The sequence below is a fragment of the Panthera onca genome, chromosome B2 (assembly GCF_046562875.1).
Source record: "Panthera onca isolate mPanOnc1 chromosome B2, mPanOnc1 haplotype 2, whole genome shotgun sequence".
Classification (NCBI taxonomy): Eukaryota; Metazoa; Chordata; class Mammalia; order Carnivora; family Felidae; genus Panthera; species Panthera onca.
In genome coordinates, this window is record NC_138343.1 from 99,805,173 (window position 1) to 99,820,737 (window position 15,565).

At 35.5% G+C, this 15,565-nt stretch overlaps 1 protein-coding gene and 1 long non-coding RNA gene across 6 annotated transcripts in view; both read right to left on the reverse strand.

Annotated features, from left to right (window-relative positions):
• REV3L (REV3 like, DNA directed polymerase zeta catalytic subunit) overlaps positions 1–15,565 on the reverse strand; it is a 172,940-nt gene that overhangs the window by 14,372 nt on the left and 143,003 nt on the right. For 3 of the 5 annotated variants that reach the window (XM_078447223.2, XM_078447224.2, XM_078447225.2), the window contains 4 exons: positions 14,761–15,005; positions 13,442–13,550; positions 11,415–11,621; positions 2,417–2,526 (listed from right to left, as the gene is read on the reverse strand). In XM_078447223.2, coding sequence (XP_078303349.2) covers positions 2,417–2,526; positions 11,415–11,621; positions 13,442–13,550; positions 14,761–15,005 — 671 coding nt within the window. Of the gene's footprint in view, positions 1–2,416; positions 2,527–11,414; positions 11,622–12,074; positions 12,202–13,441; positions 13,551–14,760; positions 15,006–15,565 lie in introns of those variants that run through there. The other 2 variants (XR_013555709.2, XM_078447226.2) reach the window with 2 other exon arrangements.
• On the reverse strand, positions 2,867–11,408 carry LOC145715504 (uncharacterized). The gene is made up of 2 exons (XR_014137717.1): positions 4,779–11,408; positions 2,867–4,526 (listed from the first exon to the last, which is right to left on the reverse strand). It is a non-coding gene; the product is annotated as an uncharacterized LOC145715504 (long non-coding RNA).

Below are 15,565 nucleotides of genomic sequence, written 5' to 3' on the forward strand. Positions count from 1 at the left end.
TAACTGCTTTAGAGACAGAAACACCTTTCTGTAACAGTAATTATGATGCTTTGGTAACTGATTGCCCTTAGCTAGATCCCAAGATTCATAAAATCAGCAGTCTTGAAATCGGAGGGAGGCAATGATCATTCACCATCATCTATCAGATTTCCTTTATTCTGATCATGAGGCAACTGAGCCTCAGAGAAGCTAAAAGACCTGTTAATGGCCATGCATCGAATAGATGTATAGCTAGAAAGCAAATCCAGATCTCCTCTCAGTTAAGAACTTTTTCATTTCACCAAGCATTATCTATTATCCCTAAAGCAGTATTTCTCAATCTTTTATCATTATCGTTCTCTCAAAAAAGTTAAAATTTATTTTTATTTATTTAAAAAAATTTTTTTAACTTAAGATTTTTTTAATATTTTATTTTTGAGAGAGAGAGAGAGCGCGAGTGAGCAGGAGAGGGGCAAAGAGAGAGGGAGACACAGAACTTGAAGCAGGCTCCAGGCTCTGCACTGTCAGCATAGAACCTGACATTGGGCTCAAACCCACAAACTATGAGATCACGACCTGAGCCAAAGTCAGATGCTTAACTGACTGAGCCACCCAGGTGCCCCAAAAGTAAATTTAATAAGAGAAAGTAATTATTAAGAAATAAAATATTGTTGGGTGGTTGAACTTTGTAGGGCCAAAAATCCATTGTACTATCCACTTAGATAGTACAGGTTTTGCTCCCTGAGAACCAATTTGTACTGGGTTAGGGTGATACTGTTACCATTGATAATGCATGCTCAAGAATGAACTGCCCTCATACAGTATATTTCAATTATCATTTGTTGAATGAATCAGTGAATGGAGAGCAAAAGTTCTAATAATATTGCAAATTCTTTGATTGGAATCATAAAACACCTGTGAATTCTGATGTAATGAAACAGTACCAGCTAGGAATCAAAAAACACTGAATACTAATTTATGGCTCCACTGCTGACTAGTCAGGTGATCTTAGACAAGTTTCTTATCTTAGGGAAATGTGCTTTTAAGCAGCACATAAGAATATGCTTCTAAGGGTTCCCTCCAGCAGTGTGAAAACTGCTGACCTAAATAGCACCAAAGCTGTCTTTCAGTTATGACATTCTGTGCGTCTGTGTTTTTTTGGTTTGAATTCTTAAAGATCTTATATGCTAAACAAAGATAACTACAATGAGAACCATGCCAACTTCTGATTGTGTGTGTCATCAACCATGACATGTATGACCCTGAATTAAACTCAACAATTCAATGTTTAACTTTTTCCTCTTCCCTAAATTTTTTGCAAGGAGGTCTGCTAACAAGGTACAAAACCATGTTCTAGTAACTTTTATTTTGCTAGACTACTCAGCAGAAGTGGTTTTACAGAGCAGTGAAATACTAAAGTCAAGCGGAAGAGTTGCTTTTGATGGGGAACAGTAGACACTATGGATAGCTGGGGCCTGGATAACTTGAAAGTATACCCACCTGTTAGTAATGAAACAGCTGCTGTATGAGACAAGTCTCATTCAGCATTAATATGATTATGCTGATTATACGTGCATTAAAGAACTGGAGAAGATTAAGTGCTCTTCAAAGATTACCTAGAAGCTATTTTTAATGATTAGAAGCATTATGTCCTACAGCTTCATTGGGCTGTAAAGTCATCAGAGGTCCTGAGGCAAGTGCTCTAAGCATGATCACACTGTGAATCTAAGCCTTCAATATGAAAAATATCAGACTCTAAGAAATCTGCATAATACTTATAATCTAGAAGAATTTATGAAGTCATACAAATAAGATGTTACATCAATAACTGGGCCCTAAAAAAATACCAAGGCAGGCAACCAAGCTGAGGTTATTAATTCAGGACCCAGAGGCAGTCCTATTCTTTGTCAGCCCATGGATGATGGACTTCAGGAAGTCTGTGAGCCCTCTGGAATCAAATGGAAAATTGTATCTGCCTACATGCACTTTTTGCAGAAGGTCAAAAATATTTTGGGCCAAGGAAAGTTAACACTCATAGCTTTGGCAGGTATCTTCCAAAGTTAAGATATGTATTTAAATTCACAGAGCTGAAGCTATATGAAGAATCATTTACATTAAGAGCTATTGTTTTTTAAAAAGACTAGACTAGACCCCTGTGTATACAGTTTTTTGCAGATCACTATCTACTTTGCTACCTGCAGGCATGCCATGGGAATCTCCATAAGTCTGTGGCTCAGGACACTTAAAATTTCTGTCTCTTAAGATCATATCTGGTAATTCAGGACTTGTGCTACTTCTGATCACAAGATCATAAGGACTGAGGAAGACTTAAGTAGAACTCTCTTTTTAGGAAGGATTACCCTTAAGCCATTTCAAACACTGAAATGAATATCTGAAGAGATGCAAAAAGACAACTATAAAGTAGGAAGTTAATCACCTGTCAGTATCTCCATATACAACCCTGGCACCCCATTTCTTGGTATCATTCACCAGTTTAATAGCTCGTTCCAAGGTCTCTCTGGCTTTGTGAACAATACTATCACCAACCTGTTGGTACAAACACATTGGAAGTAATTTCTTAACACAGCTTAGTATATATCAGTAGACTTTAACATATAATACTTAATTTTCACTACTATTTCTAAATACGAAACAAGGAGAAAAGAACATAAAAAAGAAAACAGTCATTAGTGTCATAGTTCTTTCTACAAGTACTCATGAAGAAAATGAGGTGAAGAATATAAAGAAAGGAATCAATCGATATATAGACTCACCTGTGAGTGTATCAGTAAGTACAATGGATTATACTTTATACAAGGTATACAGTTACATCTGATTCCTGGAAGAATAAGTCTGGTTTATTCAAGGACTTTCATATATATATATATTTTTTTTTTCCAAAAAATGTTTATTTTTGAGGAGAGAGAAAGAGCACACAAACTAGTGAGGGAAGGGCAGAAAGAGAGGGAGGCAGGGGAACCAGGTAGGCTCTGCACTGTCAGCACAGAGCCAGACACAGGGCTCGAACTCACAACCCATGAGATCATGACCTGAGCTGAGGTCAGACACCTCATCAACTGAACCACCCAGGTGCCCCTCATATATGCTTTTATAACCAATTCAGAAGGAAATTACACTGTGTATGTGCATGAGTATGTGTGTGTATATCTTTCAAAATTCTTCTATTGGAGTATTAGGATAATTTCTTTTAATATCATTAAAGTTAATGGTGAACTTCAATCCTAGTGATTGGCTATACATAATTTTTAGATAATACAGAATATAATGAAAAATGTATAATTCTATGATGGAAAATATAAGTGTTCAATTTAAATCAAGTACACAGATATGTCTAACAAGAATACTTTTTTTTTTTTTTTTTTTTGAGTAATGTCTCCATCCAACATGGGACTTGAACTCGTGACCTCCAGATCAAGAGTTGCATGCTCTACCAACTGAGCCAACAAGGCTCTCCTAACAAGGACAGTTTCATTGGTGATTAGTGAGTTTAAACAAAGATCATGGCATAATGACAAAACAAAAAGATGATAGATCTTGACAAATACAACAAGCTAATTATATTTTATAGTTAAGTAAATTAAGGAGACCAGCATAGGACTATTGCTTGCTTTATATATATATTAAGTGATCTCTACATCCAACGTGGGGCTCGAACTCACAACGCCAAGATCAAGGGTCACATCCTCTACAGACTGAGCCAGCCAGGTGCCTCCATTTACTAAACTCATTAAAACTAAGGGCTGGGGAAAACTGCCATTTGGCATAAATGGAGCATTCCTTTTAAAATTTTAAAGTAAGAATTATGCACTTTTTCTTTGTATTAAGAAGCCAACAACAGTTATAATGATCTTTCTCTTTTTACTGTAAAATTTGAATCACCTGAACTAAATGTAGGACTGAGTAAGTGTTTAAAAGGCTCTTTATAGTTGCTTTACAAAGGAAATGTTAAATGAACAAAGGAATAGATTTAAACTGGTAGCAGAAACTTATTGGGTTTAAATTAAGAACCATGAATTCTATGGAGACCTTTAGTATATCAGAAAACCTTGAGAATGTAAACTATATATATCCTGACACATTAAAAAAAGTCATGTTATCTAATTGAAACTCATGTTTGAATAAAATGGTCAATTTGTCATCTGTTGCCACTTTCAAAACAAGACAAACTTTAAAAATATGTGATGGCAAATAGCTGGAAGGGTGAACCATCTAGTGTCAGAATCAAATATGCTTTTAAGCTACACACATATGAATAAATACACATACTGACCCTAAATGTCTGCCTCCTGCTACCTACTCTGGCCCATTTAAGTTACACCTGGAAGAACAGAACTCTTGTTCTTAAAGAGAACTCTTGCAGCTGTCCCGAAGACCTTGCATTGTGAAGGATTTAGTGGTGGGAGATGGAAGAAGGAAGGAGTGATAATTAAATTAAAAGTGATTCTGCTACTTTGTGCCATGGTTCCTAATTTGAACATTACTCCACTATAGGGCTAAGAGATTAGATTTAAAAAGAGGAGGGGCGCCTGGGTGGCTCAGTCGGTTGAGCGTCCGACTTCAGCTCAGGTCACGATCTCGCGATCTCGTAGTCCGTGAGTTCGAGCCCCGCGTCGGGCTCTGGGCTGATGGCTCAGAGCCTGGAGCCTGCTTCTGATTCTGTGTCTCCCTCTCTCTCTGCTCCTCCCCCGTTCATGCTCTGTCTCTCTCTCCATCTCAAAAATAAATAAATGTTAAAAAAAAATTTAAAAAAAAAAAAAAAAAAAAAAGAGGAAAGGAACTGGTTTTACAGTTTAGGCAATGGTTGGGATCCTGAAAAGTCATAATAAGAAAAATATTTAAGTACAAAATTTCTAAAAATAAGTAGAGTGTTAGTAAGAATGAAGAATAAAGGGAACTCTCGTGCACCACTGGTGGGAGTGCAAATTGGTGCAGCTAACATGGAAAACAATATGGAAGTTCGTCAAAAAATTAAAAATAGAAATACCATTATGATCCAGCAATTCTACTACTGGGTATATATCTGAAGGAAATGAAAACACGAACTGTAAAAGATATATGCACCACTATGTTCACTGCAGCATTATTTACAATAGCTAAGACATGGAAGCAAGCAAAGTGGCCACTGACAGATGAATGCACAAAGAAAATCATCTGGAATGATACAGGTTTGAATTGTATGGGTCCACTTATATGTGGATTTTTTCAATAAATACAGTATAGTATGGTAAATGTGTTTTCTCTTATGATTTTAGTAACATTTTCTTTTCTCTAACTTAATTGTAAGAATACAGCATATAATATACACAACATACAAAATATGTGTTAATTGTTCATGTTATCAGTAAGGCTACTAATCAGTAGTAGACTATTTATAGTTAAGTTTTGGGGAGTCAAAAGTTATATGTGGATTTTCAACTCTGCGGGGAGGGTCAGTGCCCCTAATTCCTGCATTCTCCAAGTCTGTGGCTTGTCTTTTCACCCTTGACTGTCTTTTGCAGAGCTGAAAATTATTTTAATGAGGTCCAGCTTATCAATTCTTTCTTTCTTTTATAAATCATGCTTCTAGTGTTGCCAAGTAAAAAGCCATTACCAAATTCAAGGTCATCTAGATTTTTTCCTATGTTATCTTCTAGGAGTTTTATAGTTTTGTGTTTTATAGTTAGGTTTGTGATCCAATTTGAGTTAATTTTTGTGAAGGGTGCAAGGTCTGTGTCTAGATTCACTTATTTTGCTTGTGGATATCCAGTTATCTCAGCACCATTTATTGAAAAGACTATCTTCTGCTTTTCTCCATTGTGTTGCCTTTGCTCCTCTGTTAAAGATCAATTAACTATATTTACGTGGGTCTATTTCTGTAACCTCTATTCTGTTTCACTAATACATTTGTCTATTCTTTGGCCAATACTACACTACCTTGATTACCGTAGCTTTACAGTAAGGCTTAAAGTCAGGTACTGTCAGTTCTCTGAGTTTACTCTTCAAAATTGTATTGTTTTTCTAGGTCTTTTACCTTTCACATAAACTTTAAGATCAGTGTGTTAATATCCACAAAGTAACTTGCTGGGATTTTGACTAGGATTGCATTCAATCTATACATCAATTTGGGATGAACTGACTTTTTTTTTTAATTTTTAATGTTTATTATTTATTACTGAGAGAGAGAGAGAGAGAGAGAGAGAGCGCGCGCGAGAGAGAGCGAGCGCACAAGCAGGGGAGGGTTAGAGAGAGGGAGACAGAATCTGAAGCAGGCTCCAGGCTGTCAGTACAGAGCCCAATGCTGGGCTGGAACTCATGAACCGCAAGATCATGACCTGAGCCGAAGTTGGATGCTTCACCGACTGAGCCACCCAGGTGCCCTGGGATGAACTGTCATCTTGACAATACTGAGTCGTCTTATCTATCAACATGGAATCTTTCCATTTATTTAGCTTTTTCATTTCTTTCACCAGCTGTACAGTCTTCCTCATACAGATCTTATACATACTTTGTTAGATTTATAACAAATATTTCATTTTGTGGGGTGCTAATATAAACAGTGATACAGTTTTAATTTCAAATTTCATTTGTTCATTGCTGGTATATAGGAAAGCAACTGACTTCTGTGTATTAATCCTGCATCCTGCAACCCTGCTATAACTGCTTATTAGTTCTAGGAGATTTTCTGCTAATTCTTTTGGATTTTCTATATAGAGGATTGTGTCATATGTAACAAAGACAGTTTTATTTCTTTCTTCCCAATCTGTGTATTTTTTATGCCCTTTACTTGTCTTACTGCATTAGCTAGAACTTCCAGTTCTTCTATGATGTTGAAAAGCAGTGGTGAGAGGGGTCATCCTTGCCTTGTACCTGATCTTAGTAGGGAAGCTTCAAGTTTTTCATAGCTAAGTATGGTATTAGCTGTAGGTTTTTTTGTAGATATTCTTTATGAAGTTGAGAAAGTTCCCCTCTTCCTAGTTTACAGAGGGCTTTTTATGATGAATGGATATTGGATTCTGCAAATGCTCTTTCTGCATCTATTGTTAAGATCATGTGGCTTTTCCCTGCATGTGATGTGATGGATCTCACTAATTGATTTTCAAAGGTTAAACCAGCCTTGCATGCCTGGGATAAATCCCACTTGGTTGTGGTGTGTAATTGTTTTTATATATTGTTGGATTTGAATTGCTAATATTTGTTGAAAATTTTTGCATCTATGTTCATGAGAGATATTGGTGTATAGTTTCTTGTAATGTCTTTTCCTGGTTTCGGTATTATGATTATGCTGGCCTCACAGAATGACTTAGAAAGTATTTCCTCTGCTTGTATTTTCTGAAAGAGATTGTAGAGAATTGGTATAATTTTTTCCATAAATGTTTGGTAGAATTTACTTACCAGGGAACCCATCTGGGCCTGGTGCCTTCTATTTTGGAGGTTATTAATTACTGATTCAATTTCTTTAATAGATAAAGCCTATTCAGGCTATTTCTTCCTGTGTGAGTTTTGGCAGATTATGTCCTTTAAATAATTGGTTCATTTCATCTAGGGTATCAAATATGTGTACATAGTATTCTTTTATTATCTTCTTAATGTCCTATGGGGCCTGAAGTGATGTCTCCTCTTTTATTTCTAATATTAGTAATTTGTGTCTTCTTTCTTTTTTTTCCTTAGTCTGGCTAAAGGCTTATTGATTTTATTATTCTTTAAAAAAACCTAGCTTTTGGGTTCTTTGATTTTTCTCAATTTGTTTTTAATTCCACTGATTTCTGATATAATTTTTATTATTACTTTTTTTCAGTTCACTTTGAATTTATTTTCTAGTTTCCTAAGGTGGAAGCTTAGAGGATTAGTTTTAGATCTTTCTCTTTTTTTTTTTTTTTCTAATAATGGATTCAATATTATAAAAATTTCACTCTACACCTGCTTTTGCTGATTTCCACCAATTGTGATAATTGTGTTTTCATTTAGTTCAAAATATTTTAAAATTTCTTTTAGAATGTCTCTAGGCATTTGGGGATTTTCCAGCTGTCTTTCTGTTATTGATATCTAGCCTATCAACTGCAACATGATTTGAGAGCAGACATTATACGATTCGTATTCTTTCAAATTTGTTAAGGTGTGTTTTATGACCCAGAATGAGATCCGTCTTGGTGCATGTTCCATGCAAGCTTGAGAAGAGTGCATTTTCCGATGTTGAATGAAGTAGTCTATATATAAATGCCCACTATATTCATTTGGTTGTCTTGCTGAGTTCAACTACATTCTTACTGATTTTGCTTATTTTTTCCTGTTTGTTGCCCTTGTTTTTTGTTCCTATTTTTGTTTTCTTCTCTTTTTCTTCCTCTTGTGGTTCTATTTGATAGGATTCCATTTTTCTCTTTTCTTACACATCAATCACATTTCTTTTTATTTTTTGTAAAAGTGGTTGCCTTCAATTTTGCTATAATACATTTACTTTCAATATACCACTGTGAAATACCACTATACCACTTCACAGCAGGGCAAGTACTTCATAATGATGAAATAATTCTTTACTTCCAGCCTTTATGTCATTTCTGTCACTCATTTTACTTATACATAAGCATATGCATATATATACCTAATCCAATTCATTGTTGCTATTATCATTTTGAACAAATTGTTATCTGTTAGATCAATTAAAAATAAGAAAAACAGGGGTGCCTCAGCCGGCTGAATGTCCAACTCTTTTTTTTGGTTGAGGTCATGATCTTAGTTTGTGAGATCAAGGCCCATGTCGGGCTCTGCACTGACAGTGTGGAGCCTGTTTGGGATTCTCCCTTTCCTTCTCTCTCTGCCCCTACCCTTCTCTCTCTCAAATAAGCTTAAAAAAAAAAAAGAAAAAGGGAATGAGAAATAAAAGTATTTATTTTACTTTACCTTCACTTATTCCTTCTCTGAGGATCTTTTGTTCTTTATGTAGATCTGAGTTTCTGACCTATATTATTTTCCTTCTTTCTAAAGAGCTTCTTACAACATTTCTTGCAAGGCAGTTCTGCTGCCACAAATTCCCTCAATTTTTGTTTGTCTGAGAAAGTCTTCATTTATCCTTTGCTTCTGAACAGTAATTTTTCAGGGTACAGAATTCCAGGTTGGAGTACTTTTTCCTCTCAACACTTTAAATATTTCACTCCATTCTCTTCTTGCTTGCATGGTTTCAGGGAAGAAGCTGGATGTAATTCTTATCTTTGTTTCTGCATAGGTAAGTTATCCCTGACCCCCATCTTCTTTCAGGATCTAACATTTTTTTACTGATTTTCTGTAGTCTGAAAATGATATCCCTAGGTTTATTTTTTTGCACTGTTTGGTGTTCTTTGAACTTCCTGGATCTGTGGTTTGGTGTCTGACACTAATTTGGGGGACACTGTCAGTCACTATTGTTTGCAATATTTTTCTGTTCCTTCCTTTCTTTCTTCTCCTTCTGGAATCCCTACTACATGTATGTTATAACTTCTGTAGTCCCAGTTTTAGAATATTCTGTTCTTTTTTTTTTTTTTTTTTTTTAGTCTGTTTTCTCATTGCTTCTCAGTTTTAGCAGTTTGGGTTGAGATTTCTTCAAATTCAGAGATTCTTTTTTCAGCCATGTCTAGTCTGCTAATAAGCCCATCAAAGGCATTCTTCATTTCTGTTCAAGTGTTTTTCATCTTTAGCATTTCTTTTTTGTTCTTTCTTAGAATCTGCATCTCTCTGCTTACATTGCCCATCTGTTCTTGCATGCTGTGTACTTTATCCATTAGAGCTCTTTGCACCTTAATCATAGTTGTTTTAAATTTGCAGTCTAATAATTCCAACATCTCTGCCACATCTAAGTTTGGTTCTGATGCTTGCTCTGTCTCTTCAAACTGTGTCTTTTACTTTAGAGATGTCTTGTAATTTTTTTTTTTTTTTTGACAGCTAGACATGAAGTATCAAGTAAAAAGGAATTGCTAGAAATAGGCCTTTAGTAATACGGTGGTAATCTGTGCGGGGGGAGGGGAAGTCTTCTATAGTTCTAGGAGTAAGACTTAGTCTTTCAGTGAAACTGTACCTCTGGACTATGTACTTTACATGTGCTTCTCAGTCTTTTTCCCCACCTTTGGTGGGACAGGATGGCTAGAAGAGGCTGGAGTATTTCCCTTCCTCCACATGGAAGGCCAGAGCACTCGGAGCTGGGTATTTCCCTTCTCTCAGGTCAGTTAGGCTCTGACAGAACGCTAGCAGGTTAGGCTCCAGTTAAAGTTTCTCCTGAAGGCAGACCTTGTTAAGGACAGGATGCTCTGGTGTATTTCAAAATGGTTCCTTTCCCCTCTCCGTGTCAGAAGCACAAGGGAATTTTTCTTGTGTGAGAGAAAACTTGTGAGAACTTGGTTGAGCTCCTAGAGGTAAAAATCACAAAAGTGTGGGGGCCCTGATGACTAGGTCCCTTGGAGTCTTAGTCTCTCAGATTTGTCCACACTGAACTTCCAGCAATTCATCAGTTGATGTTTCCCTACCTCAAGCACTGGTTCCTGCAGAGGTTTCTGCTCTTGTGAGCTGTGCTTCTTTGTATTTACCTGTTGGGTCTTTTCAATTTTGGGGGTAGTACTTTGCCCTGTGACCTCACTTCTGACAGATCTCAGAATGGTTGATTTTTTAGTATGTTCAGCTTTTTACTTGTGGGGAGAGAGTGGCTCCTCTGAGTTTCTTATATGCTGGACCTGAAATTGAAAGTCCCTTGCACAAGTTTTTGAAGTTTATTCTGCCTATTGTGGGCTATGTGGGACTTTATCCTTCCACTGCTTTTCCCTTCCTGAACTACTAACATGGTATACTGCAATGTTCTAGCTTTCATCTGGCATAAAAAGAGCACCAATAAAATAATACTACTCTGTTCTTTTCTCAATCACTAGTAAGTTATTGCATTACTCTGTCACACTATATTGTATTCATGTTAAATTTACACCCTAATTTAGTGAGTAGCAAGAAATTAGCCTTATTCTATGAAAAGTATCTTTCAATTGCAACTACCTCGGCAAAAGAAAGGTTTTGTTTTACATCTATTGGTAGGTACATTAGTAAACATGGAATGTTTGGTCATTCTGACATTTGGAGAAGCCAACCTAACATCAGATTTGTCAACACATTAAAAGGAATTATTCAGTACCAAGGTTGTTGTAAACACTGCTATAAATGCAGCACTAAAATCTCATGATAATAGTTTGCTACAGTATGCTCATCGAGCTATGCAGAAATAGATGTATGATAAAGAGTTCTCATAGAGAAAAGCCCAAAACTCAGAAGATTTTTTTATGTATACAAGTTCCAGTTTGAGAAAAGCTGATCTTATGTCACTGAAATGAAAACCTTTCAAGTTTTAAAATAAAACAAAATACTTTAATGAACAGATATTCATTTAATGCTGCTTTAGTATCTTGAAAAAACTACAGATTTCTATGACTTACCTCAATGCATGGCATTCTCCCAGAAAAATTTGCAGCTGTATAGCCAAATGTGACATTTGCTATAAGCTTAAGTCCTAGCTGACGTGCATCGAGCATTCGTGAAAGGGCTCTGTCCTGCTTGTAAGCCTTCATGGACTGTTTCACCATGAGTCTAGTCTTCAAAATTTCTTCAAGCATTCTTGGTAGCACACCCTTTCTTACTGAAGGCTATTGTAAAGAAAAAAGAATATTTAAAATCCCTTAATAGTTATAGATTTAGATAATTAAGAAGGAAGTACAAAGTATAACAATGGCCAACTGTCATGAACTGAAACATACTAACAATTGAGTGGCCACAGGGCCAGTGGCCATCAATACAAAATCATCACATTTTCCTTCTTTTGAAGAGCACTTTTTTCCTAAAAGGTTCCTATAATGTTTATAAATCTAATGTAGCACTATTATGTGAGTTCAGAGACCTCCAGAAAGGAGGATGTCAAGCTAGCGCATAAGAGATCATACAACAAGTTCAGAGGGAAATTTTGTCCAAAAATTTGATCCAAACCCCCACTCTTTCAGAAAGACACACGGGATTTGTATCACTCATAACAAACCTCAGTTTTTAAAGATCTCATCCTAATGACCCCACACAGTAATCTGCATGGAACTCCATTTATCTACCTTGGAAGAATGATGAGCTGGGTTGACTCTGCTGACATTCAAACCTGCAGTTCCAGGGACTCTAGGTATTTCAAATCTGATGCTTAGACCACTAAGCCATCCCCTCCGGCCTATATTTATTAGCAATCTGGAAGAGGGGATGAATAGTGAGGTGATAAAATTTGTTGATGCCAAAAAAAAAAAATCATTTGTATTAATCAAGACTAGGGAGAATTTATGAGAACTCCAGTAGGAATGAAAACCACAAAACAGTATTAACTTTGAAGATGATTCACAGATACGTGCAAGGTAATGCATGTCGGACTGAACAATTAAAACCTTAGGTATAGGATAATCACACTCCTGAATATTAAAAAATCTTAGTTTTATTAAGCTTTACATATTGGGTCAAAATGTAGATGCAAGTTTTAAAAATGCTGTTAAAGGGAGATAATATAACAAGCCGCTACATATGTGACAACGAAAACATATTCTAACCTCTAATTCATTCTGTGTACCTTATGAAGCAGTCACAATGTTTTTGTTAAGATGTAATATATGTCATGTTAAAGAGGTAATATTTTTCAAAGAGGAGTATGTCATGAGTCTCTGGTGAGAATTTTTCTCCTATCTAAATAGCTAATTTTTAGGTACTCTTTAAACACAGCATCCTCTTACTGGTAGAAAATGATGCTACTTTTGCTAAGTACACCAGAATGAATCTGAGGGCTTGTGGGGTCCATGCTACCATCAACCACCCTACTGTACCGTGATTCTAATACAGACTCACTGCTAAGGAAATAGAACAAAAAAGGAATGAAGTTGGCATAAAAGAGGCAATATACTCTTCTCCTAGAATCTCTCCTATTTGTCTTTAATTTATTCATTTATGAGGCTCTTCTTTGTCTCTTTTATGGGGAGATTAGGGCTAGAAAAAAAGAGATCCTATTACTGGTTTGGGTATCTTAAAAATGCAATCAATAAATATATTAGAGTATCATTTCTAAGGCAGTCTTACTTTAAAATACTGTAGGACAATTAGAATTTACATATTAGAGCAATTTAAATCTTTTAACATTGTTGTGATCGTCAATTAGCTAGTCTCAGATTCTAATAGAGGTCAGAAGGCACATATGCACATTTCTTTCAGTATTTTATTAAAAACTAAATTCTAACAAAAGACTTTAAATCTAAATTCATGCAAAATAAGACAACTGGTTTTTAAAAAATAATTTCTTAGAAAATTCCTATAATCTTTACTTTTTAAGATAAGATATTCAAGCAGACTTGGGCTTTTTTCTTTGTATTATATGCCAACAGCATCTAAAGCATTAGCTCTCCAAAGGTTAAGCCACAGTTGATACCTTTCACTTATAAGAGAGTATTACCTTGACAAAAGCTATTCCATTGGGGGACACTGTGATATCATGCCTAATTTGGTAAAGTAAATCTGGAGGTACTCTTAGAGAGGTACAGCCAAATTTGAACTCATCATACCTATTAAGAAAGAAAACATTAAGCAAATACTTCTCAAATCATAGAATAGCGATACTAGACAATTTTAGGAATCTGATTCCATTAGAAATTCATTTTCAAGTATCTAAGCATGAATTTATTTACTTAGCAATATCGTTATTTAATTACCAAATAGCAGTTCTTCAAATTTTCACAAATTATTAAAAGAAACATTTCTTAAATGGCATTATCCTAAAATTTATGGGTAATCTATATTGAAATACCAGATTTCAACTCAACATATGATCACCTTACACTAAGTTCCTTAAAGAAAAATTTTAAGCCTTAAATAAAAAGATTATAAATAACTTTTCCAAATTCTGTTCTTAATAAAAAGACAGGATTACCAATATAATTTCCACAAATGCTTTCTAGAAAGGAATGAGTATACTCTAGGTTAACACTACAATGCTTGGTTTTACACATACAATAATCATTATAAAGGAAGACTATTTCTTATATGAGAAAAATACATACTCCTTTGAGTATTAAAAATGTTATTCTCATTCAGTATACAATTCAGTTGACATGAATATATAAAACCTAACATTTAACAATTTAACTTAAAAAAAATCATAGACTATTTTTAAGAAAAGTCAAGAAGAGGTGATAGCTGGAGACAGAAGATCATAATCCTTACACTGTTCCACTGAAAAGTGATTTATATCAACAAATTAAATTTAACTCTCATTTGAAGAGACCACAGGGGGCGTCTGGCTGGCTCAGTCAGTTAAGCATGATTTTTGCTCAGGTGGTGATCTCGTGGTGGTGAGATTCAGCCCCGTATCGGGCTCTGCACTAAGTGTGGAGCCTGCTTAAGAGTCTCTCTCTCTCTCCCTCTCTCTCTCTGCCACTCCCCTGCTCATACTCTCTCTCAAAAAAAAAAAAAAAAAAAAAAGAGAGAGAGAGAATGCATAGATATGCACAGAGAATGAAACAAATGAGCTGCAAGACTGATCTATTCATAATCTTCTTCATATGAATTATCCATTCATGATGCTGAATTAGTCATACAGTTACCCAAATCCAGGTCAATTAGTAAGGTAACAACAAAGAATGAATTAGCTATGCTACAGCCCATTCACCTTGCTCAAAAGGAAAGTCTTAAATGCAAAGAGACACTCAAAGAAAGTCTAATTTTAGTAAGAAGCACAAGCACAACATAATTATAAATATGAAAAAAAAAACTTACTTTCCCAAGTTCTCCACATGGCCAAGGCAGGTGGAAAAGCAGTAGTTATATGCAATCACAATCGAAGGATATAGTGACTGGAAATCCAAAACGAGAACAGAATTGCTGTAGAAGCGGGATTCAGGCTCCATAATTAGGGGAACACACTGAGGGGCTCTCATTTGGGATCTTTGCTGAACACTAGGTGTCACAGGAATATAGTTCATTGGTTTAGCAATACGCAACATCATTGATTCCACACGGTACTGCAGGCAGAGAGGTGGAAGTAGGAAGAAAAGAAGAAACAGTTTAAATAAAAATATATTGGTCTCTGAATATCTGATAATTATTTAAGGGGATGTTTTGCTCTTCAGAAGAAGGCTGCTTTCTTACAATGCAGTTATATAATATAGGTTACTTAGTCAGCTTTCAGGTGCCAGAGAAGGCATTCATAAATCCTTTTCTCGTAGTCCTATAACTTTTATAAAAACTGTAAAATACATTAAATATCTTATAAGTCAATTTTGGAAAGAGACACAATTAGATTTCTTCTTATATTTAAATACATCTATTTAATAATAAACAGATACAGGAAAGACTGTATAGTTTAACAATTTCATTTGAAAAGTTGGCCAGTGGTCTTTGACAGATTTGAGAAAGTTAGAGAGTGAAAGTCAGGAGACTTAAGATGGATAAATCTCAAGTTACTCCAATTTTCCGAGAAGGAAGGAAACACAAGGATTGAACAGTAGTCAGATTAATATGGTCCCTCACAAAGCTGAATCAAGCAATTACTGACTGTTTGTAACATCCACCAATAAGCAGA